General features: G+C 43.5%; 1 protein-coding gene across 1 annotated transcript in view; it reads left to right on the forward strand.

Moving 5' to 3' along the window:
- The window catches only part of LOC136576799 (S-adenosyl-L-methionine-dependent tRNA 4-demethylwyosine synthase TYW1-like), a 178,983-nt gene that overhangs the window by 62,825 nt on the left and 89,584 nt on the right, over positions 1 to 26,574 (forward strand). The window contains exons 9-11 of the mRNA XM_066576380.1: positions 4,633 to 4,685; positions 7,136 to 7,254; positions 11,403 to 11,512. Coding sequence (XP_066432477.1) covers positions 4,633 to 4,685; positions 7,136 to 7,254; positions 11,403 to 11,512 — 282 coding nt within the window. The remainder of the gene's footprint in view (positions 1 to 4,632; positions 4,686 to 7,135; positions 7,255 to 11,402; positions 11,513 to 26,574) is intronic.

Genomic DNA, 26,574 nt, shown 5'->3' on the forward strand with positions numbered 1-26,574 from the left:
CCCTTCTGAAATCTTCTCTGTACTGTTTTTCCCGCCTCCCCTTGCAGAAGGGACGCGGATTGGACGGCTTCCTTTTTTTCCCTCCGCGAGCAGAAAATCGCAATTGATTTCCGCTCGTGTAGAGGAAAAAGCGATTTTCAATAGCATGTTAAGGGCAGTATTTGCTACGGAATCCGTAGACGGATGCCCGCTCCAGACTCTGCAATGCAAATCCACCCGTGCACAGGCAGCCTTTGGCTATGGCAGGACAGTGTTTGTGTGTAGTGGACGATGGGGGATTATTTTTTAATGAACTAGTTTACTCCCTTCATTTAATGTGCATCATGGATTACCAAGCTGTTCTAACACCCACTTTGCCTTATTCTTGTTAATTAAGGAAAGTATGGAACAACTCTAATGAACTCTGCGGAATGGCTCTAATGTGCTTTGTGCGATCCAATATTTCACTGTACAGACACTTTTCCAATTATCTGCTTTACAACTGACTGAATATCAAATCCATCTTAAAATCTCCGGTCAGTATAGAAAAGAATTGGGCATCAGTTGTTATCTAAGCACTGGCATCTTTTGTAACTTGTTTGGTGTGAACAGTAGGCAATCTTTCAAAACCTGCTATTGTAGGGGAGCTAGACAGTATATAGTCTTTAGTATCATTAGGCACAATTCCATATATACATGTATAAACGTCATCTGTATGGACGCACTCTTGGAGCGGTTGAGCTCTAGTTTAGAGGTTTAGGCCACTTGATGATCACGGTTTCTGCACTGGTCTTCTCCAGTGTACAACCCTGCTGAAATGGTGCGGCCGTGGGTTTTGCACTTTTCAATGTAAAGGGATTAATATGTGGCACAGTCGCACCATAAATCTGTAGTACTTGTGGATTTTGATATGGATTTGTTTGTGGTGGGTTTTTATGCCACATGTGAGTCCACCTTTTCTGTTGCTGACCTTGCTTCTTCCACAATATACGGTAGTTGAAGTCGTTATCATACGAAATCTATTTTACCCAATCCTTTTAGAGTCTTAATAATCTAAATGACTAAATCACATTTTCTGTGATCCTCAGAACAGTCATTGTTCCATTTCCCTTATGTGCAGGTCTGAAGGAGAGATAACACACATCATAAAACTGTCCCATTTCTTAGTGGACTGATTAAGTATCTACCTCTCTGCTCTTCTTGTCTGGTATTGTTTTAAGTACAAATCAGTCTAGTTTCACAGAGACAGTTTTTCAAATCATGAGAACAAATCACCGAAAAAAAAATTATTAAAATTACAAACTTTATTGATTTTGTACTTAAAAATAAAAACCTAAAAAAACAGACAGACTCAAAACATACATTAGAAAAGGGGTGAAGGTCTGGTTAATAGATGGAAATCAAAAGATCCTTACATCCCCAAACCCTCTCCTAGTGGTTTAAGAGTACCACATATTGACCCAACCAAAAGAGAGAGGTGTTAGTACAACATACAGAAAAACCCTTACAAAATCATTCAGCAGAATCCCTACGATTGGGAAGGTGTATGCTTTTATAATTAGTATGGGAGCCTCTTGATTAGCTTTCCAGACTGACAAAAATTAATCCATGAGGTGAAGTAGCAGGCAGTAATTCTCGTACTTTTATATAGTGCAACACTGTCCTCCAATATCAGGTACACCTTGTTACCACCCTTTGGGTTCTCTGGTCACCCCTTGTTTGTAATCGGTAACCGGAGAATCATGTGCCAAAACTCCACCCCTCACAATCCAAAGTCTGATTATTATAATTTCCAAAAACCAGTGTAACTTTAGCCCGAACTCAGAGGGAAGGAGCGCGAATATGGTAGATGATGTCCAAAGCATGCGCCGTTATTCCCCGTCGTTCCTTTAAATTAACCTACGGCTGACCTATCCACCAGATGGACAGGAAGGGGTTAAATTTAATCTAGAGCGACAAATTAGGCACACATGTTGTCCCCATTTAGCTCTATTCTTGTATCACTGCAGTGTCACATTTGTTTTTGCAGCAATACAAATTTACAGATCAGGCATTAAAGGGTTAAAGGGGTTGTCCCGCGCCGAAACGGTTTTTTTTTTTTCTCAATAGGCCCCCCGTTCGGCGCGAGACAAACCCAGTGCATGTGTTAAAAAAAACAAACCGTTTACTACTTACCCGAATCCCCGCGCTGCGGCGACTTCTTCCTTACCTTACTAAGATGGCCACCGGGATCTTCACCCACGATGCACCGCGGGTCTTCTCCCATGGTGCACCGTGGGCTCTGTGCGGTCCATTGCCGATTCCAGCCTCCTGATTGGCTGGAATCGGCACACGTGACGGGGCGGAGCTACGAGGACCAGCTCTCCGGCACGAGTGGCCCCATTCACCAGGGAGAAGACCGGACTGCGCAAGCGCGTCTAATCGGGCGATTAGACGCTGCAATTAGACGGATCCATGGCGACGGGGACGCTAGCAACGGAACAGGTAAGTGAATAACTTCTGTATCACTTTGTAATTTACATCGTGCATTAAATATGGCCATACAGAAGTGCTGAACCCCACTTGCTTTCGCGGGACAACCCCTTTAACACCACAGGCAACTGAATACTCTGGAGGAGCTGTATGCTAACAGTGCTAATCTGATTAAACACTTTGTGCCTATATCACTGTCACATTATATTAGTAACAGTGTCAGTTGTGTGGGTACCAGCATTGAGAGGGTTAATATCCCATGTATCTGGGTATTGTTAAAGCCGATGCCAGTGGCATTCTGCCTTTTCACACCTCCATATCAAACACCCCCTTTCCCAGGCAGATGGATTAAGTGTTTGCAGAACAGTTTACTAAGTGATGATTCTAACTGGCTACTCTGGCATAAAATGCCGTGATCACTAGCTGGGCATCGTTGTAGCCGTCCATCTCGTGGCGTCGGCGGTCGGCTGATACTGTACTAACTAACTCAGTGGATTAACTCTGACTCCCTAGTCTACATCTGTATCAACGCGTTTCTACAGTCTGCTACGCGCAGTCTGGAAAGCTAATCAAGAGGCTCCCAGACTAATTATAAAAGCATACACCTTCCCAATCGTAGGGATTGTGCTGAATGATTTTGTAAGGGTTTTTCTGCATGTTGTACTATCACCTCTGTTGGTTGGGTCAATATGTGGTACCCTTAAAGAGAGTAGAACCACTAGGAGAGGGTTTGGGGATGTAAGGCTCTTTTGATTTCCATCCATTAACCAGACCTTCACCCCCTTTCTAATATATGTTTTGAGCCTGTCCGTTTTTTTTTATTTTCAAGTACAAAATCAATAAGGTTTGTAATTTTAATAATTCCTTTTTTGGTGAATAGTTTCTGTGTGTGAACATTTTTGTATTTAGGTCAAGAGGGGTGTCATCTCGTATCGTATCTATTTATATTAGATAGATAGAGATCTATCTATCTCATATATATCTATCTCATATCTATCTAATCTCTCATCCAAATCAGTTACAATAAGCCTAAGGAAGGGTCCATAGAAGATCCGAAAACTTGCAGTAACATCATGTATTTTTGTTAGCCATTAAAAGCTATCATATCTACAAGATTACGTGGTTTCTCTGGGCTGGGAATAATCACACTTTGCTCTACTGGCTAATATGGTACCAAAGCTTTTTTTTTTTCATTTTACCCTATCAATTGAAATGTGTTCCATATGTTGTGGTGACTTATGATATACTCTATATATTAAACTGTCCATGGTTAAAAGAATCATTTATCGTATGAAGGGGAAAAAAGGTCTATGGCCTTTCATCTAATCTCCCTGTCTCGGGGTCAACGCTAAGATCATCGTATATTAAGGAAGCAAACCACCCGTTCCATAGCTAGTGATGAAGACCTCTTTTTTTTGGTGAAACAAAGGTTTCACAGCCCTCTTCGTGTTACTATCACTGCAAAGTTAATAATTTTCTTTTTTAAGTTTTTCCGTTTTATACTTTCCATATCTTCTGAATCCACTCTTAGTTTTGACTCTGCTGCATCAAACACTTTCACAAATAAGCACCATTTCCCCCAAAAATGCTTTGCATGTGAAAGCGCCTTAAGGAGATATGAAACTATCAGTGCGGTACAAAATATCACAAGATGTTTCTTGCTGGAGAGGCTGCTGTAACGTGTTGAATCCAGAGGTTGGCTTTTTATGCACGGCCTGTTAGTGCTCTTCCCTTTTTAAGTTGGCGGGATATGCTGTTCAGTGAATTATGGTAAATAATGAAGAACCGGGAAAGTGCCACCAGCTCTATTCCTCTAAGTCACTTTACTTTTCAAGAAAGTATCTTTTATTAATCACATGATTTATAAGTTACACAACTTGTGCGATGATATGCTGATCTTGAGAACTCATTGATGTCCTTATATCTATCTTGGCACTCCCATAAGCATTCTATAGCAAGTCTCTTAAACGATCCCTGCTCTGTTTATGTAGCGCCACATTAAAATAATAGCAGGGGATTGTTTTGCTTATAAATCCAAGAGCTCTGCAGATTTTCTCCAGAAGAGCAGATATAAAGGTGCCAGGATAATTGATCGACTTTGCACTATAGCTAATAGCTACTTTGGATGTGGATATGCAGCAGATTACAATTTTGCATTGAATTCTTTCTTCTGCTTTCCAGGATACAGGCTGATTGGAAGCCATTCGGGGGTTAAGCTTTGCCGCTGGACAAAGGTATTTTGTTACTTCTATACCTGTTTTTCTGTTACATGTATACCTATTACATGTGTACCTATAACAGTTGCTACTCATGATGTGGTTTTGCTTTTGTGGCATTTTACTGTAGTTGGATCTGAAATGTAAGGGAGCAGTAATGTATGATATTTCTCCTCTCATGTAAAAACAAGTTGTGGTTGTATAGGAATGAGCTTTCTACATAGTGAGTTGGAAGCATGGTCAGAGTCCACTCTGTGGGAATAATCATTCTAAGCCTGGGCATGCTGGGGAATAGGAACAGTCTTTTTTGCATTTGAAGAAGCTTTTAGAGAAAATTTCCATGTATCATTATGGCATGAGCTACTTGTGCAACTAAATGAAGACGTTTCACTTATAGTATGGTTTCAATTACCTTTTTTTAAAATTTCTTTGCCTATTCTCTTCCAGTAACGATAGATAAGGGTTCTGAATGACTACTGCATGCAAGATGAAAATAATATGTTTGGGTCTAATTAATATTAGATCCAGCATTGAACTAGCAGGAAAAAAAAGTATGAGTTTGCTTTTCTTAAAAGTAAGGCTTCATGTCCACGGGCGGGTTCGATTTACGGAACCTACGCGGGAGATCCAAAAATCCAGCTGCCCATAGGGAATCATGGGCGTCCTCAAAATAATTTAAGCATGCGGATTTGTGTCGTGGACGTTTTTGCTCCGGAAAACAAATTGCAGTATGCTCCATTTTTTTGCAGATCCCACATTGACGGCTTCCATTAAAGTCAATGAAAGACGTCCAATCTGCAGCACACCCGCAGCTGACACTGCAGAAGTGCTGTGCATCCTGCGGGAAAGCAGGAGTTTGAAAAATAAATTATTAGGCCTCTCTCGCTGCAAAGCGACGCAATTTTACTTTAGTTTTCGGCCGTCGGTTCCCACGGCCGCCAGCGGGGTTTAGCACACCTCAACGTTGAACGCTGCATTAATCGCGGTATAAAGCTCCCATTGAAATCAATGGGGCCTCACAGACATGCGCACAATCAGGTTGCTGAACGGTGCTTTCCACCGCCGTGATTTTCCAGTGGAGTCTGTTCTATATATGTATGTTTAGTGCACCTTATCACAATAATTGGGTGTGCTAAAACACGCTGTCAGACGAAAGAGAAAGTAAAATTGCGGCGCTCTTCCATGTTCATCTGTGAGATGCAGTTTTTTGTTTTTTTTAACAAAAAGTATGATTTTCATGAAAAATTTTCCTAAAGCGATGAGCTATCATTGTAATGCTATTTTAGGACTGTAATCCACGTTATTTACACTGGGAAGAGCCCACTAACTAATTTTAAACATAAAATCTAACTTTTATTCACTCTGTTAAAAATTGAGCTCACTGACAAACATACACAGATATATATCAATCTAAATGATCAATTTACGATCAGTAAAGTATCAACACTGTAGTTCCAATATCAATAGATTCTGTTGGTGGACAAAAAGTATATAAATTATGCACGATCAACTTGTTTTTGTGTATCGTGCAGAAATTAATTTATTCTCCCACAGTCGAGCTAGATGGCATCCGTTAACCACGATTAAACTTAAATCAATCTGGGCTGGATACTTCAAGTACTGAGCTGAAACCAATTAATATCATAATTCAGACCATTTGCAACACAAGTATCATCAAATTTTGGGGAAAAGAAAACTCCCGTACTATATAAAAATCCACAAGAAAAAAAAGGGAGTTTTTGATAAGTGATTAATACATCCTCACTATCCATCATCAAAGTGGACCTATTTCTGTAATATACTGTCTCCCCATCCTGATGAATCAGTCACAGGTTGGAGGTGACTGAAGAAACGCGTCGACTGTGGGAGAATAAATTAATTTCTGCACGATACACAAAAACAAGTTGATCGTGCATAATTTATATACTTTTTGTCCACCAACAGAATCTATTAATATTGGAACTACAGTGTTGATACTTTACTGATCGTAAATTGATCATTTAGATTGATATATATCTGTGTATGTTTGTCAGTGAGCTCAATTTTTAACAGAGTGAATAAAAGTTAGATTTTATGTTTAAAATTAGTTAGTGGGCTCTTCCCAGTGTAAATAATTAAGTTTAAAAAGAACCCTACTGTCACAGTGATTAGTGTAATCCAGGTTAGGCCAATACAAACACTGCAACTTCTGATTTCTTAATGCAGAACCCCTTAGGCTCTTTTAGCAATACACCTGAACCTTTTGTCAGAGGTATATATATATTTGCAATGCATGCCAACGGGGCTGTATGGATATGTTTAACACATCCACTGGTAAGCATGATGTGAACACAGTCCTATCTGTAAAACATGACCGCCTCCGCTGTGAATTTAGCTTTTTATATTGTGACTTTGCACATGCTTGCTATGTTATTTCATTTACTAATACTCTAGTATGATGATACTCAACCGTTTGTTTTCTCTCCTAGTCCATGCTGCGAGGAAGGGGAGGATGTTACAAGCACACCTTTTATGGCATTGAAAGTCACAGATGTATGGAAACGACTCCCAGTCTGGCTTGTGCTAACAAATGTGTTTTCTGCTGGAGGTAAACCTTGCAATGCTTATTAATGGAGTTGTCCTGTTGAGAAAACACATTTTCATATACCTTTATCGGAGAATTCTGAATTAGCGGGGTAGTCAAAGTCATAAAAAATGATAAAGGCAGGAATGGTCATAACCATAATAGAAGCTATAATCAACCCCACGATCTACCGTTGCATCGGTCCTCCAAGCCAGGCTTCATGTGCATGGCTACTGCGGTGAGCTGTCTGTATGCCCACTTCCCCCAAATGGGCTAATTGGCTCCTGCCTCTTGGGGTTTTTTTGCCTTCCTCTGGATCAACAACATAGGAGGATAAATAGGCTGGACTAGATGGACATTGTCTTCATTCGGCCTTACATACTATGTTACTATGTAATCGCTGCAATCAGTTACTGGCTTAAAGGGGTTGTCCCGCGCCGAAACGGCTTTTTTTTTTTTTCAAACCCCCCCCCCCCCCCCTCCCCCGTTCGGCACGAGACAACCCCGATGCAGGGACTTAAAAAAAAAAACAGCACAGCGCTTACCTGAATCCCCGCGCTCCGGTGACTTCTATACTTACCGGTGAAGATGGCCGCCGGGATCTTCTTCCTCCGTGGACCGCAGCTCTTCTGTGCGGTCCATTGCCGATTCCAGCCTCCTGATTGGCTGGAATCGGCACGTGACGGGGCGGAGCTACACGGAGCCGGCATCCTGCACGAGAGGCTCCATTGAAGAAAGCAGAAGACCCGGACTGCGCAAGCGCGGCTAATTTGGCCATCGGAGGCCGAAAATTAGTCGGCACCATGGAGACGAGGACGCCAGCAACGGAGCAGGTAAGTATAAAACTTTTGATAACTTCTGTATGGCTCATAATTAATGCACAATGTACATTACAAAGTGCATTAATATGGCCATACAGAAGTGTATAGACCCACTTGCTGCCGCGGGACAACCCCTTTAAGTGGTCTTGTGTTGTCTAGCGTATTTTTTTCGTTTTTTTTGTCCCCCCCCTTCTTAAAATATGTATGACACAAGAAAATTTGAATAAGTAAAACAAAATCGCTAATTTAAAAAAAATTGTGTAACAGCATAAAAACAATGGCTAATGCTATGAATCATCCGAAGCAACAGCAGCAACTTTAGAGAGATTGAAGGTAGTTCATAGTTTGTTGCAAGTATAAAACAAGTTTGACTTAAGGTCCTTCTACACGGGCTGATATCAAGCGAATGCTTGAATACCATGCAAACTAGCTGTAACACTACATGGAAGCTATAGTTTTTGCCCTTATTGCTTTTGCTACATGTCTCTACCCTTCCCTATAGATTAGCTCTTCTTTCGGATGCCCCCAGTGGATAGGGTCACCTTTTGGGTATGATGTAACAACTATTTCCCAAATCGGGGAATTCTTTAAAGTAACATTATTTCTCTTTTTTATACTCCTAACTTATGTTTCCACACTTGAGCCTAACCAGTAACACTTTTCTCTTCTAAAGATGCCTTCTATTTATTTATTTTTTAGTTATGAAATGTTACTTTAGATTAGTTCCGTTGTAGTACAAAGCATGAATACCTATAACATGCAGTATTGATATGCTACTGCCCTATAAATGATTCAGTGTCCATTACTGCCAGGTCTGACAGTAGCTGCAGGGCATACTTCAAGTAACAAGAGCTGAATGAAGTTTGGTGTAATGTTTCCAGAGGCCTCTAGTAACTCGGCTTTCTGCAGTAATTCTCACAACTCGTTCTCGGACAGCGCCGTAATGACATCTGATCTGATAAGAACACCAATAGTTCACTTGTAGGACACATTGATTAATACATGGATGGCTGAGGCAAATAGAAGAATGTCTTCTTGTTCTTCAATGTCATCTTTCAACAGCTTTTCATTGCTTTCCGCAGTTCCTCTAATATGAGACAAGTTTGTGAGAAGCAGGACTATTGACTGAAAGCCTAAACTTTAAATTACGGCATTTTTCGTTTTAAGCCTGAAATAATCTATCATTTGTTTTTAATAAACAGCATTGCAATTAAGATGTTGTAATCAGAATATTGAGAAATTTGCCTTCTCGGGCACTTTATTTTTTTTATTCAGGCTTCATGTATGCACATTTTTTACTCATCAAGCCTTAAAAATTATTTGAATATTATCAGACTACTTTTTCCTGACTTTTCCTAGTCAGCAAATAAGGTGCCTCTTCCCTATACTTAAATTTCCCATCAAGACTTGCTTACTAACCAAGTTATGTTAACCCTTTTCAATCCACTCTCTGATGTCTAAAGACATTCTGATTGAAGGCTGTACAGCTCCGATGTCGGAAGATGTCCAGCAAGGTATTATTCCTTTAGATTACTGGCCGCTCTGTTGTCGGGGGCCTCTCTAGCATATCCCATACTGCAGTACTGGCTCTAACCAGCAGATGGCGCCATTGTATAATGTCAGAAAGAGTAAGCCCACTAGGAAACCCTGAATCCAAAATTGGATTGCAAAGGGTTAAAACCCCTCTTAACACTTTTAGGTTAAGGCCCATTTACACATAATGATTGTCGCTCAAAGAACGAAAATGTGTGATAATTGTTATGTCAAAATGCAAGCTATAGCGCACTTTGCGTTTCTCGCTCAGTTCCAGCCTGCGTAAAAATCATCGCTGGTTTGCTGACTTTTCATTACGTCTAAACCTTCCCCGATCACTGTTTCACATAGAATGTCAGCAAAGAAAGGGTTGTGAGCGATTCTCAGCGGTGATCTGCTTGTCTAAACACTCTGCGCAAGCGTGAACAACTATCGGTGACTTCATTTGCTCGTGCAAACGAGAATCATCCTGTGTAAAAGGTGCATGAGTTTCATCTTGCCTTACACTTTAGAAAAAAATGGAAAAATGTTCCAAATGATAATGAGCCATACAACGTAAATTGTTCTCCATTGATCTCTCCAAACATCAGTAGTTTACTTAAGTACACCCTCTTTGAATTCTATAGTTTTACATATTGAGATTTAATAAACACCTAGTCCTTAGAAGGTCTTAAAATCAGGTAAATAAATAGGGACATGGTTAGAGATGAGCGAGTATACTCGCTAAAGCACTTTACTCGAGCGAGTAGTGCCTTAGCCGAGTATCTCCCCGCTCGCCTCTAAAGATTTGGGGGCCAGCGGGGGGCGGGGAGAGCGGGGAGGAACGGAGGGGAGATCTCTCTCTCCCTCTCTCCCGCCCGCTCTCCCCTGCTCCCCGCCGCAACTCACCTGTCACCCGCGGCGGCCCCCGAATCTTTAAAAACGAGCGGGGAGATACTAGGCTAAGGCACTACTCACTTGAGTAAAGTGCCTTAGCGAGTATACTCGCTCATCTCTAGACATGGTGTAATTTGTCGTGTGTTGTGGTTTTATTTAACATTTAGAAGTTGCATGTGAAAAATGAAGAACACTCTTACCGCTTCCATAGTAATGAGGCCAAATTCACAGGAACGTATTAGCGCAGCGTATTATGCACAAAAAAATTTGAAATGCACAGCGAATAGAACTTATTGGTTTCAATGGGTTCGTCCGCATAAGCATATTTTGTGTATGCATTTTGTTCGCATATAAAAATACGCAGCAAGCCTTATTTTATTTCCGCAGGGTAAGAACACATATTTAACTAATTGCACATGCAAATGCGCATGATTTGCGCGCACAAAAAGTATAGCAAAACATGCAGAAGCACACATAAATGCGCTTACGCCTGTGTGAGACTGGCCTTAAGAATGTGAGTTGCAGCCAGGTGCAGATAATTAAGATTCTTCATCCACAGACAGAGCAGAAGAGTTGGGGAGACTCATTCACAGAGAAAAACTGGCTTGGTGTATGTGCCCACCTCATTGAACTGAAGCAACACTGTAAAGAGTGGGCCAAAATCCCTCCAGAACCATGGAAGAGACTTAGGCTAACTTAGGCTGTGAATCCCATCCCCATATCGCGCTCCCCATCAGGCGTCTTTATGTCAAAGCACACTTATACATTACATGTGTTTGTATAAAATTTCCTTAATTAGGCAATTGCTCTAGAAGTGTGTTCTATAAACAGATTGGGGGATTTACCTCGTCCCACCCAACCTGCCACTGAGTAATCTCCTGATGTAAATTACCAAGGAAGACATTACCCGCTTTTATTGATTAGTCTGTCTTTACATTATAGACATCACACCAATCCCGTGGGAACGGAATGGAGGTGGAAGATGGACCAGCCTGAGATGATTTTACAGGAAGCCATTGAAAATCATCAAAACTTGATAAAACAATTTAGAGGTATGATGATGGCCAGCATGTGTAGTTATGTTATGTGCAAGGGGATTTTGTTGCGAGTGTGAATGAACAAATTTTGTAATGTTCCTGTATGACTGCACGCAGTGGGCCCGGCTATCGGAATGTCTAGTAGAGACTCTGAGCTCATGCTACATCTCTGTGGAATCCCAGCCTTCTATTGTTTGACTCTACATGCTTCTGTTTTCTCCCACTTTTAAAAATCATAACTTTTATTTATCCATCAACATAGCTGTCTGGGGGCTTGTTTATTGCAGAACGAGTTGTATTTTTCAGTGGTACTGTGTAATGCACCATAAAATGTACTGAAAAACGTTTATAAAGTGGTGTTAAGTGAGAAAAAAGAGGTTCTTGTTTCTGTGGTGTTTACACTGCAGCAAGAATGACATAACTGTATGCCATGGGTCAGTACATTTACTAAGATACCAAATTTCTATAGTTTTTTTAAAATTATTTTTTGCTGTACTACTTTTAAAAATATATATTTTTTTTCCAAACAGAGATTTTATTTTCTGCTGCCACCTTTTGACAGCCATAACTTTTTTATCATTGACTTAGTTGTGTGAGGGCTCTTTTTTTGTGAGACATCCTGTTGACTCTATTGGTATTTAGTGGTACATATGACTTTTTGAGAATATATTTATAAATAAAGCACCCTGATAAGACATTGTATCACTGTCTCTTTCTCTTTCTCTTTCTCTCCTCACTCCCACAACTCGCCGCTCTCCCCCCACCGGCTCCTGAATCTTTAGAGACGAGCCGGCAGGTACTCACATATGGCACTACTCGCTCGAGTATTTTGCCTTAGCGAGTACGCTCGCTCATCTCTATTATTTTTCAATATTCTCCTTTTTTTTTTTTTTAATGAAAGCACAGAATTTACCAAAATTAGAAAGTCGGAAAGCATGGGAGCCTGAGGTGCCAACCAAGACTTTACTCCAAGATTACTTTCTTGGAGTAGTAGAAACTATCTATCAAGAATACATATAAATACCTAGAGGCACAAAAATCATAGTCAGGGGGATTAGAAGTTTTGAGCTCGACGGGAGGGGTGTACCCATCTTATCATTGAGAAATGTAGCTAATTGCTCCCAGAAGCCCCTTTACCTGGGACACTGCCAAAATAGATGGAAGAAGGCACCCAACTCGCAATGACTTTTGGGGCAGAATTTGTCTCGTCTTGAGGTGGTAGAGTATATCCTGCTTTAGTTCTCAGAAGAGAGCTATGTTAAGTTTTTGAATGTAAAGGGATTAATGGTCAAATACAGTTTATCCTATGTTTATATCTTCTAATTTAAACTTACTGCATTAAACCTTTTCATGTGACATTACAGAATCCAGTGTTGCATGTGTGCACAAGGATTTACACTATATTTGGCTTTAGGACGTGTATTTTTCATTTCTTTTAGCAGTCTTCCCCTTTATATGACCCATCTAATTTTCAGTTTTCATTGAGTTGGTGGATAGAGACTTGCTGCTATGATGTTACCGATACGCTACGTAAAGAAAGTAAATGGGATCCTGCTTCCCTATTATCTATCCTATGCAGAGCAGCAAGTAGCAGCATGGAAGGTATTAATAGAGAAATAATGACCAGTGTAGATTTGACTCTAGTAGCTATTAGATAGTAAAACACTTAGTTGCAGTAGCATTTGTCTGTGTTTCTCTCTAACTCACAAATAAAGGAGATGGAACAATACCTCTGCAGCGCCACCTATTGGATGGCAGAATTCCTTCAAATTAATGCCTGACCCTTTAGACATGTCTATATAGCAATGATTGAGAATTAAAAACTAGAGATGAGCGAGCACCCAAATGCTCGGGTCCGCGTTATTCGAGTCGAGCTTTTCGTAAAATTCGAGAGCTCTGCTCGAGTAACGAACCCCATTGACTACAATGGGAGAGTCATTTTTGTATGTGGGACGCCGGGTCCCGAGGTTTTTTTTTTTTTCCCCTTGGTTCGTGTTCTCTCTCTCTCTCCCTCTTCTCTCCCTCCTGCCCGACAAAAATTTGCCAATGACGCGCTCTACGTCGCGGCGGGTAGAAGCCAAAAACTGGGGCGTGGTCGAACACAATTTGATGCTTGTTCGAGTAACGAGCATCAAATACGCTAATACTCGAACGAGCATCAAGCTCGGCAGAGTATATTTGCTCAACTCTATTAAAAACCAATTCTCAGTCATTACTCTAAAGACCTGTCTAAAGGGTCAGGCATTGATTTGCAGGAATGCTGCCATCCAATAGGTGACGCTGCAGTGGCATTTTTCCATCTCCCTTATTTTCATATTACCCATGGATGGCCTTATAAGTCTCCTCACTCACCTCCTTGGTGCTCTCCTTAAGGAGTGATATTACCCCTACTCTCTCTAACTCTGCACCTCTTCCCCCTTTTACGCTCTGTAAACTTTTATGTACAGCATATAGTTTAGCCTGTCAGTAAGCTGTTAGTCTGTCTTGTCTACCAAGATGGATCTTAGCACTCTTTCAGATTGAGCGGGACAGTTTAGGAGAGAGGGGGAGAAGGAAAGGAGCCTGAGAAGAGGGGAAATTATTTTCTCTAATAAGATGATAACCGGTAGTCTGTTCTCTGCATTCAGCTCCATTGTTCTGCCAGGGGCTCTTTGCTAAATACAATCAGTAGCTCCCGTGGAGAACACAGCACCATGGACCGCGGTCTGTGTTATCTTCTCTCCAGCTGAACGATGGATTTTATGCTCACCTAAAAATCATCTTTCAGCCGGAGAGTGAAAGATGGGATTATTTACACATAATGATTTGCTCAAACGATGACTTTTGAGCAAATTTTGAGCGATAATTGTTGCGTGTAAATGGGCCTTTACAAGTTTGGGGTGTGTCCATACCCTGACACTGTGCAATCACTGCTACCAGGATCAGACTGTACATGGACACAGCCCCCTTGACAAGGGAAATGATAATCCTCCGTTGTCAATTCATTAATTTCTGAGAGGCATAACAGAAACTGCACAATGCAGAGTTCTAAGAAAAGATGTTCCAGCATTGTTAATTTATGAGGAATACAATTTCTTTACTAAAACAGACCTGTCAGGACAGATGACAGATGCTCTTAAACCGAAAACTCCTTAAAGGGTTTTTAAAATCTCATAGCGTTTTCCAGCAAAATTACAGTTAATTAATTTTGGAGCTGATGGTTGGGATTATTGAATTATGTAAATCAGGTTCATTAAGAGCCTGCTGCGCAGGCAAAATACTTGGTTGTGTGTTCTTGATTATAAGAATAACATTGAGAAATCTCGCTGGAGTTGCTGATGATAGTACAGAGTCACAAATCTGCAATGCCGTGACTGTACAACCATAAAGAACAGAGCTGCGCTGGGACCTGCCTTTCACTGGCTTGTGAAATTTGGATAACTTGCTTCCTGAGGGGTTCTTACCGCCTGTTAGAGATATTAATAATGGTCAGGGAGATGTACATTAGTGTAATAGATGAATGATATCTTATTGACTAGATGCTTGCTTTGGTTACTGAAGACTATATAATTGATTGAACTGATCTAGTGATTTTTTTATTTTGGCATGCTCTTTATTCCCAGTCCGTCTTAGTAATGCCTCTTTGTCTGGGCCTGTAGACACTGACTGAGATGCAAGGCCGCTGTTCAATCTGTTTCTATATAGTATTCTTTCAACTTTAACTGTACAGTGGCCTGCTTCTGTCGTTATGTTAGGATCCCTTATAGTTCTTATCTATTTAAGTTAATGTACCCAATAAATTCTTAAATATTTAAAACGGCGACATTACAAACGTAACTTTGCATAAGCATTATGATTTACATAACATTTCATATTCGACCGTTGTGATTTCATTTAAATTTGGCAAATGTAGTTTGGCTTTGAACATTCTAAAAAAAAAAATTAAAGAAAAGTTAGATGTGTTTTTTTTTTTTTAAAGGACCACTCCAGCAAAAACACATTTTCCATACTGATCTCCTCTGCATATTGCAGCCACTTCCATGCAGTACAGCCTCCTGTCTAATGCTTATTAGGCACCAATTTGATGTTACTTTCACATCAATCCCATGATGCATCAGCACAGCATTTACATGAGCAGCTAGAATATGCATGTGTATTTGTATATTATGATAGTCACATGATGAATTACAATAACCAAGCCCGTAACACCAGGACCATGCAGAGGTAAGCCAGGTATCCAACTATTTGAGCCACAGACACCTTAAGCATAAACGTTTTGGGGACACAGTCTTTCATGAACGGACACGTTGGGAATTTCCAGTATTGTTGCATGTAATACATTTTTCTTAGCATCTATCACTTTCTAGGGTATAAAAGCAATAACATGCTAATCTGGGATTTGAACTGTTTAAGAAATACAAGACTTCAAAAGGTGCAAATTTGAAAGTTCAGAGTTTGTGTAGAAACTTGAAAGAGTGATGGTGCACTTAAAGGTGTCTATACACAGTAGATATCCGTTATTGGAACCTAACTATTTTGGCGCGATCCACTATTTGAAGTGTGTTTGCGTGTACCCATATCCCAACTGAAGAGAAATGCATGCAAGGCCAGGCCGAGGGAATGTTTGGGGGAATCTGAAGGAATTGCTCTCGACCGAATGGTTTGCCTTGATGTTTCAAAATAGTAATATTGTTCAAGCTGTGGCGATTACCATTCTACAAACCAGACCTCCACTATGTGACTTCCAATGTATTACATTTACATATTTATTATTTTTGAGTCTGTTCTTTCCATTATGTCTATTACCTGCTATTTATACAGCCGGATTTAAAATGTCACGGTTAAGTATTACATTTCATTAGAAATGTTATCTTCATGTGCATTAAATTGAATTTGTCACAGAGCAAGAGTACAGTGAAAGATAATATTGCAGTTTTATTAAGGAACTAAAATGGCCTTGACTGACTTCTTTGTCTTGATCTTTATTGACTTTGTCACCGATATTTTAGAGTTGTTTTACCTAATCTGACATTTAGACTCCCAATATTCTTTTTTACGTCCTTTATTTAATAAAGCAGCATGTAACAGTCGGTTTCCTATTCTATTTTGGATGTTATGCTGCAGATTCACTAGGGAATAATCAGATTGCTAATTAAAGACCAATCTTCCAATATTGACCTTGTTCCAGTTAAGTTCATGTGCTGTATACAGTATTGTAGAAATTCCCTCCCTATATACTAGGGTAGAAAGGTTCATAAAACAATAACAAAGCAATTGGAGGGGGGGCGTGGCCAGCGACCGACATGGAGAGTCGCATGTAAGGAGAGCTCCCCAGGGGGGACATCAAAATCCGCACAAAACCCTGCTCTTACCAGAACCTGAACACCCAAAAGAACACCAACGGGTCCCTAAACCCTAATGGACAAGCTGGACCGTAATTGAAGAAGATTATAACCTCCTGAAATACATAATTGGGCTGCAGACTGAGACGGAAGAGAAACGGTGCCAACGCCCTGCCACCTTCCCGCGCTCAGTTTCCCGCCTAACCTGCCGACCCACCTTGCTGACTGCCTGGAGCTTTGCCGACCTGCTACCTCTCCTTAACCACCCAGTGAAAAGACCCTGCTGGCGCCCGTAGCTGACCCCATCACCCTACTTACATCGGGGCTCCCCCCTTGCTGTCTCCGGGGGTCCGCGTCTGACCGGGACCCAGGCGGAGACGATCCCCCTCACCGAAGCCGCTGACCTCGTCCCTGGGAGGAGGGACGCTCCACTTCCTTCACCTCCGGAGCTGGACTGCCGTTGCGAGAGTGGGACGAGAGCGGCGATTCACCTGCTGACTCCGGCCATCCTGCTGCCGCTTACCCGTAACTTCCTGCCGCCCGCTCCGCGCTGAGGGGTGCGCGGTCCCAGCTGAGCCCGCGGTGGGCCTGGGCGCTTCTTCTGCTCTGCCTGGAGGCCGCTGCCGAGTGCCCATCTCCCCTGCAGTGAGATGCGGAGCGCCTCTGTGTCGGCGCCGCTGCCGCGAAGACCCGGCGGTGGGCACGGCCCGCCGGTCCTGCCGCTCTACAGCCTCCGCTGTCATCCAGCTGCCGAGCGCCCATCTCCCCTGCAGTGAGACGCGGAGCGCCTCTGTGTTGGCGCCGCTGCCGCGAAGATCCGGCGGTGGGCACGGCTCGCCGGTCCTGCCGCTCTACAGCCTCCGCTGTCATCCAGCTGCCGAGCGCCCATCTCCCCTGCAGTGAGACGCGGAGCGCCTCTGTGTCGGCGCCGCTGCCGCGAAGACCCGGCGGTGGGCACGGCTCGCCAGTCCTGCCGCTCTGCAGCCCCCGCTGTCATCCAGCTGCGGCACCCGGCGTTCCACGACGCGCAGACTGCGGAGCTGTGTGCCGACTCGGCCTGGGCGCTGCAACCGGAGGACCTCTCTCCCTGCCTCCGACGCGGCTGACTCGACCACCTCCCGGCGGTTCACCTCCGGAGCGCCTTGCCACCGCCGAGCCGCGACACCCGAGACCCCTCAAGACTCCGCATCTGAAAGAGCCTCCTTCTCGGACCCGGCCCTGCGGAGCCGGCAACAAATTGTAAGTCACCCGTGGGGGACTGGGGGACAATCCTCGGGACTGTTAGCGCGGACCTCCCGCGATCACGCATCCTGGCCAAACGGTCCGCTACGGGGGCATTCTACACCCTGAGATAGCCAGGGGACTGACTACCCCAACATATAAGAGGGCAAGGACTGAGCTAGACTGACCTGATAAACAAAGGGCCCTACAGTGAACACCGTCATATCTCCAAACCCATACTACATCGACGGGGACTGGCTGCTGTGTCTGGCAGCCGGCAGGTCGCCACGCTTTACTTGGGTGGTCCCTCTCCCCCTTTACCGCGGCCAGTCCAAGACCAAAAGATAATCCGGTGCCACCACAGTCCGAATTGCCGAACAATCGCCTCCCAACGGCCATCGTAACAAGCACCAATATACGGACCTTTGATCCTTATCTGACAAGGAAAATATTGACACTGCCTACTTCACGACGCTAACCTTCATAACCCGCTACATTAACCCAACGAAATCTATCATGAGTACACGTGCAAAGAGCGGCACTGCCGCCGAAAAATTAAAAGAATTCTCCCGCATTGAAACCTCTGATCACACCCCGCGCGCAACGCGACCTGCCCAGATGAGAGAGTCTGAACACGAAATGGGGCAAACCCCAGAACCCACCATGCGTCAACTTTTAGACGCAATCAATACTTGCAAATCCTCTCTCACCAACAAAATAGAGGAGATAAAATCTGACGTCTCCTTGCTAAGGCAAGACTTGCAGAACATGCGTGGCAGAATGCAGGAAATGGAAGACCGCGTTTCCAATGCAGAGGACTCCCTACGCCCACTCACCACGGCGGTCAAGAAAGCGACAAGAGCAATAGAATTTTGTCAGTCCAAAACAGACGACTTAGAAAATCGCTCGCACCGCAACAATTTACGCATAATAGGCTTACCCGAAAAATCAGAGGGCTCCCACCCGGAAGTATTCGCTGAGACTTGGTTAAAATCACTATTGGGAGACGACACCTTCTCTACCCATTTCACAGTAGAAAGAGCCCATCGAGTCCCTGCAAAACCGCCACAACCAGGAGCCCCCCCGCGCCCCTTCCTGGCAAGGATCCTAAATTGCAGGGACCGAGACGCCGCATTACGACAAGCCAGGTTAAAGGGCCCACTAAAGTACAATAACACAGCGATTTCTATATTTCCCGACTTCTCTGCTGAGCTACAAAAACAAAGAGCCACCTTCATAGAAGTGAAACGAAAATTCAAAGAAAGAAATATTCTTTACTCAATGGCATATCCAGCTCGCCTACGAATAGTAACCCAAGGAAAGGCGCTCTTTCTTCATTCTCCTACAGAAGCCTTGGAGTGGCTAGACATGCACCCCGAAACACCAAAGGACGACTGATCCTACTACAGCTATAGCAGAACTTTAAAGGGGTTGTCTCGCGAAAGCAAGTGGGGTTATACACTTCTGTATGGCCATATTAATGCACTTTGTAATATACATCGTGCATTAAATATGAGCCATACAGAAGTTATTCACTTACCTGCTCCGTTGCTAGCGTCCCCGTTGCCATGGTTCCGTCTAACTTCGGTGGTGTCTTGCTTTTTTAGACGCGCTTGCGCAGATGGATCTTCTCCCTTCGGCTGGTCTTGGAAGCATCGGCGTTTTGGCTCCGCCCCCTTTTCGCGTCATCGCGTAGCTCCGCCCCGTCATGTGCCGATTCCAGCCAATCAGGAGGCTGGAACCGGCACACGTCATGGGGCGGAGCTACGCGATGATGCGTACAAGGGGGCGGAGCCAAAACGCCGATGCTTCCAAGACCAGCCGAAGGGAGAAGATGCATCTGCGCAAGCGCGTCTAAAAAAGCAAGAAGACACCGAAGTTAGACGGAACCATGGCAACGGGGACGCTAGCAACGGAGCAGGTAAGTGAATAACTTCTGTATGGCTCATATTTAATGCACAATGTACATTACAAAGTGCATTAATATGGCCATACAGAAGTGTATAACCCCACTTGCTGCCGCGAGACAACCCCTTTAAGCGTGGCTATGACTCATTCCTCAACACCCCTCGACTCATAGGCGGTGTGCAGGGTGACCGTGGCACCTTCAAGTTATTAACGGGACCCGGCGGTTAATCCCAAACTTCTAAGAGTTCATCAAGAGACTCCCCCCCCCCCCCCAACAGTACAACATCTGCTACTTCTAGCTAGATCGTAGCTAAAATGTTTTTTTTTGTTTCTTTCTTTCTCTTCCCTTTCCCTTTTCCTATTGTTTTCTGTTCTGTTGCTCTTTGGCATCTACGCCATAATTTAAGCGGGATGCCAGAGACTAATAGTTTAAATTGCTGTAATTTGTTCTCCATTAATGTTCTTTACAGGTATGCGCTGTCACTATCTCTCCCCCCATACCCATCAACCCCCTTCCCTCTCCCCCACTCCATGGACATAAGTACAATAGCTAAATCCCATACCCACATAGGCAGTAATGTCCCTAAAATGTCTTAGCTGGAATGTCCGGGGACTCGGTACAACCCTCAAGCGAAGGACAGTATTTTCATATATTAAACAAATAAACCCACATATTATTAGTTTGCAAGAGACCCACCTTATTAGGGACAAGGCAGACGCCCTTTCAAAGCCATGGATTCAGTGGACTGCCCACTCCTTCCATACCTCCTCCTCTAGAGGTGTCTCCGTGCTTATCCACAAGTCGCTGCGCTGGAACCCTATTACTACCCGCAGAGACCCCGAAGGAAGATTTATATTCATCTTCGGAGAAATAGACGCCAAACCCTATGTCATTCTATCCATCTACAACCCACCCCACAATAATCTCCATCTTCTGCAGTCTGCTATAACGTTTGCACACCAATACCCACTGGCAGGAGTGATCTGCTTAGGCGACTTTAACATGGTAATGGACCCCACTAAAGACAAATTTCATGTACCCCTCAGTGCCACTTCCACCTTAAACTCCCCTTTGAGACAGCTAATCGAAAGTGTGGGATGGGTCGATCTTTGGCGACTCCATCACCCCGAAACGCGGGAATATACCTGTCACTCACCGGGTTACAACGCACTGACAAGAATTGACTACATATTTAGCTCCATAGAACTGGCAGTATATCTCTCAAACATAACACACTGTCCGAGAGGCATATCCGACCACAGCCCAATACTGCTAACCTTCAAATTTCCCCAACACAACATAAGGCCCACTTGGAAGCTTCACCCATTCTGGCTCAAGCTTATTGGGTCAGACGATCAAATGCCCTTCCACATCTCCCTATTCTTAGATGCTCATAATGACAACACCCACCCCGCTCTGAAGTGGGACACACTTAAGGCCTATATCAGAGGGTTCCTCAAGTCCGCCATCTCGCATATTAAGAAATCGACATCCCAGGCGGACAAAGAGATTGAAAATCAAACCGTAGAAGCCGAGAAAATGTACATATCTGCCCCCACAGACGCTAATAAAATAGCTTGGCTCAGTCTATCCCGCCTTCACAGACACCAAATACATGCCAAAGCCAAACGCAAATTATTCTTTGCTAAGCAGCACTACTTCGAATTGGGAAACCAATCCAGCCAGTTACTCGCCAGTCTTATCAAACGCGAAAACTACGCTAATACGATCCTCAAGATTAAGAATCAATGCGGAATAGAGATGACTGATGCCCCATCCATCACAAACTGCTTCAAAGAATTCTACACCAATTTATATAACTCCTCCTCTCAAAACACGGTGGCGGACAATCTGGATTATCTAAATGACCTAAATTTCCCGACCCTCTCTGGGGAGCAGGTTGACCTCCTGGAAGGTCCCATCACTCTAGAGGAAATCTAACTAATAATTCAAGATATGGCCCTCAACAAATCACCAGGCCCCGATGGTCTCCCAATAGAGGTATATCGCAAATATTGCGAACAATTAGCCCCACAACTCCTTGAGACACTAAACCGAGCCCAGACAGATAAAACACTCCCACCCTCATTCTATAAAGCCTCCATAGTAGTAATCCTGAAACCCGGGAAGGACCCCACAGACTGCAGTTCTTATCGGCCAATCTCACTGGTAAACACAGATTACAAGATCCTAACCAAAATCCTGGCCACGAGACTGAATCAGGTGATCCTATCCATTATACACCCGGACCAGACGGGATTTATGCCAGGAAAATCCACGACCATAAATATCCGCAGAGTCCAAACAGCCATCCAACTAGGCAAGCAATATAATATGCCCTGGGCACTGGTTTCACTCGACATGGCAAAAGCTTTCGATTCCCTGGAGTGGGCCTTTCTGGAGGCCTGTCTGGTCCGTTTTGGGTTCGGACCCAATTTTATACAATGGGTCAAAACCATATATAAGTCCCCAAGTGCAAATGTAATCGTAAATGGCATCCCATCAACGGAATTTCAACTGACAAGAGGCACCCGGCAGGGATGCCCCTTGTCTCCGGCCCTATTTGCCATAGCCATCGAGGCATTGGCGATCCGGCTGAGAAGCGCCCCCAATGTGACTGGTATTAAATGGACAGACCTTGAAAGTAAATTAGGACTATATGCAGACGACACAATTCTATTTCTGTCGAACCCATCAAACTCCTTTGCCCAAGCTATGACACATATAGATAGATTTTCCAACTTCTCCGGGCTATATGTTAACTGGTCCAAATCAACAATCCTTTACACAGAAACTGGCCCAAAAAATGACCCCTGTGTCGCAAGATATGGACTAAAACCAGTTTCAACATTTAAATACCTGGGGGTGATTATGTCACATGACCACAACAACACAATAGCAGATAATATAAACCCACTATTAGAGAACATAAAATATAAACTGAAGCGATGGGCTAAGTTACCGCTCTCCGTAGCTGGGCGTATAAATCTCATCAAAATGGCCATCCAACCTAAATGTCTGTATATACTACAACACATGCCAGTGAGCGTCCCTAAACACTTCTTCAAGTCTTTAAACTCCCTAATTATAACATTCATATGGAACTCCTCCCGCTCCAAATTGAGCCTAGCAACTTTACAAAGACCCAAGGAACAAGCTGGAATGGCCCTTCCGGACCTCCGGCTCTATTACCTGGCAGGGCAACTGAGAAACATCCGATCCTGGGTCTTAGATAAAGAACTGCCTATAGCAGATAAACAACTTGCGAAACAAGTAACAGGAAACAGCCTACTGGGCTTTTTGGAATTCCCAGAATGTACCAAAATCTCCGACCTAATCCCGCTCCATAAACTAGCTCTCAGCGTATGGAAGGAAGTAAAGACGCTGCAGAGATACCAAGATGTAGTGCCAGAACTCCCCCTTTGGAACAACCCTGGTCTCACCGCACTACAGTCTATTCCAGACCCACAGTACTGGACTGCCCTGGGGGTATTTACACTAAAAGACATATATACAGACGAAACACTCCCCACATTCACGCAACTACGCGACAGGTTACAGGCCCCGCACCTCCAACTATTTAGATTCTTCCAACTAAGACACGCACTGAACTCTCAATTCCCACCCACCTCGACCCGCATATCCAGGTTCCCCACAATCAGCGTCCTTAAGTCCCAGGGGCCTAAAGGATTAATATCAGCCCTGTACACACACCTCCTTTCAGCCAAAATAAGTCTCAATCCACTCCCAACATACGATAAATGGAAACTTGCCATCCCATCTCTTACACCTGAGGAATGGCAAGATATCTCCGAATCCCACCTGTCGGTTTCACCGGCCGTAAACAATAAACTCATCCAGCTATATATTATACATCAAGCCTACCTCACTCCCAACCGTCTACATAAAATGCGCAATACCTCCTCAGATTCCTGTCAGAGATGCCGCCAACTGAAGGCGGATTTCTGGCATTTAATATGGGAATGCCCTCTTGTCAACGAGTTCTGGTCAAAAGTGATAGACCTCGTAAACTTACTTTTGCGGCCCCCATTATCTATTGACCTGGACCCTAAGGTGGCGCTCTTCGGCCTGCTGGAGGAGGAGGTGTGGCCATACTATACTCGCGTCTTTCTGGAAAAGACGCTATTCCTGGCTCGCAAAGTGATAGCCATGAATTGGATGGCGATAGAACCCCCCTCAGTCCCACACTGGATCCAAACTGTAAACACTGTAGCCTCATATGAAAAAATCATATATCAAAATAGAGGCTGCCCGACTAAATTTCAAAAAGTATGGGGAGCTTGGATGGACTCCCATTCAACTTTGCCTACGGTATGAACCCTAAGCCTGAACTACACTAACCCCCTCCTCTCCCCCCCCCCCCCCCCACCATCCCACTCCCCCCCCCCATGGACAAGCGCTTAGAACTTGTAATTTTTTTTCTTACCAGAACCAAGAATAAGGAAGAACAGCATTGCATTGTTTTAAAAGTTTAAAAGTTTATTGTTATAAATGATTAACCAAGAAATTTAAGAAATACAGTAGCATAAAAAATGTGTCAACTAACTACAACTATGACTATACCCATATTACTATGTGCCAAGCAAACTTCTTTTCTTTTATTCTGTATTTTATGACTTGATTATTAATTAAAAAAACGAATTTAAAAAAACAAAGCAATTGGAGATACAAACTGCATGGATTCTAAATTGGTCTACCAACAACAGCCAATGGCAGCACGATTTTGCTGATAAGATGGTACGACCAATGGCTGCTCTGCATGGGCAGCGTTTTGAATGTACGCGGTTACCGCAGCGTGAAGACTACATGCTAAGATATATATGAAATATGCTAAACCTTTTGTTTATTGGGACTGTGTTTGCTAGAGGATAAATATGTTTGCTTTGATAAGGCCGCTAGCATTTGTTATAGTGTTAATTGCCGGGCTACTCTGCACTTCGCAGATTCAGCCTGACAAATGCCAGGAAAGCGCCAGCTCTAGCAGCAGCCAATGCTTTGTATAATGGCAGCCTATGCTTTGCTGCACATAATGCTCAGTTCTAATTCTTTTAAAAATCCAAATAGTAACACACCTCATAAACGAACTGCGTCTTTGAATGCTAGAAATTTTTCAGGCGAGATCTTGTACCATAAAGTTTATTTAATAAGACATCTATAGGACTAGATATGTTGTGCATGATTTTACATGCATAGATAAGTATATAAAACTCATTTTTAAAGATTTCAATTCTTCTGCTTTTAGGCTCATGAAGTTTCACATTATATTGCATATTTGTAGTGTCTTACTAGACATTATAGATCAGCGGTTCCCAAACTGTGCTATGCGGAACCCTTGGACAGTCAGGGGCTCCGACCGAGGGTCTCATTGGTGGTGAATCTATGGCACGCGTGCCAACAGCTTCCTACCACTGTAGTGATTACCGGCTGGGGTGCCGCAGCTCCACGCCGGTAATCACACAGCCAAGAAAAAAGAATCTTTTATAAAAAGTCCTGCGCTCATAGAAAGCACATAGTATCAATTAAGTCCAATGAAACAGTGTAGCAAGAAACTGAGACTTACTTTGAAGGAGGGGGCTATGAATGACACGGAAGTACCCTCCTAATGATGGTGTTCAAGGTTGTCACTCTGATAGAGAAACAGGGGACTTCAATCCTTAATAGTAATTTTTCTTGTTTAATCACAGAGACACACACCATATCAAATCGGGAACGTGTTTCTGTGCCTTCTGGCACCTTTATCAAGCTTAAAGAAACTAAGCAATATTGTGCATATTTATAGTAAGAGAATTACCTGTTGGGCTAAATTCATCTAGCTGTAGGATTACTTCGGAGCGTCTAGTTGGCGCCCCATCTGGAGTGGGAGGTAATGTCGACACACAACATTTACATGTTTAAAATCACGTGCTACTTCAAGTTGGAGCGCACTGTGGGGGTCGCTATAACTACTTGGGCCAATGTGGGGGTCGCTATAACTACTGGGGCCACTGTGGGGGTTGCTATTACTACTGGGGCCACTGTGGGGGTTGCTATTACTACTGGGACCACTTGCGGGTCGCTATTACGACTGGGGCCACTGTGGGGGTTGCTATTACGACTGGGGCCACTGTCGGGGGTTGCTATTACTACTGGGGCCGCTTTGAGGGTCGCTATTATTACTACTACCACTGTTCTTGATAATGATATAGTGCATCCATTACAAAGCATTTTTATGCATAATAATTAACGACTTAATGAAAGTAATATGTAGATCCTAAGTGGTGTAGATGAACAAACTGTGAAAGGAAAATGCTAAAACCACTTAAACCAGAATAGCAACCTGAAATAAATGCTGTCCTTACGCTGTCTTTTTTTAAAGCTAACTTTACATGGGTGAGTGCAATATCGTGCCGTGAAACTTGGCCCGATATCGTGCTTGGGAACATGTGATTTCCCTATGGATGTGAGGTGCTTTTGTTAAAAAAGGCCTCATCCCTTCAGGGAAGCAGCGTTGTTCTGCTGCGGCTTTCAGCCGAGCCAGAGGATCGGCAAGTGTTTCCCAATGGGAATCCTTGCATCGCACTCCCGTGCACTTCTCACGCCAAGCATTGCAATGCTTTTGCTGGCTC

Source organism: Eleutherodactylus coqui, chromosome 1 (assembly GCF_035609145.1).
Source record: "Eleutherodactylus coqui strain aEleCoq1 chromosome 1, aEleCoq1.hap1, whole genome shotgun sequence".
In the NCBI taxonomy this organism is placed as follows: Eukaryota; Metazoa; Chordata; class Amphibia; order Anura; family Eleutherodactylidae; genus Eleutherodactylus; species Eleutherodactylus coqui.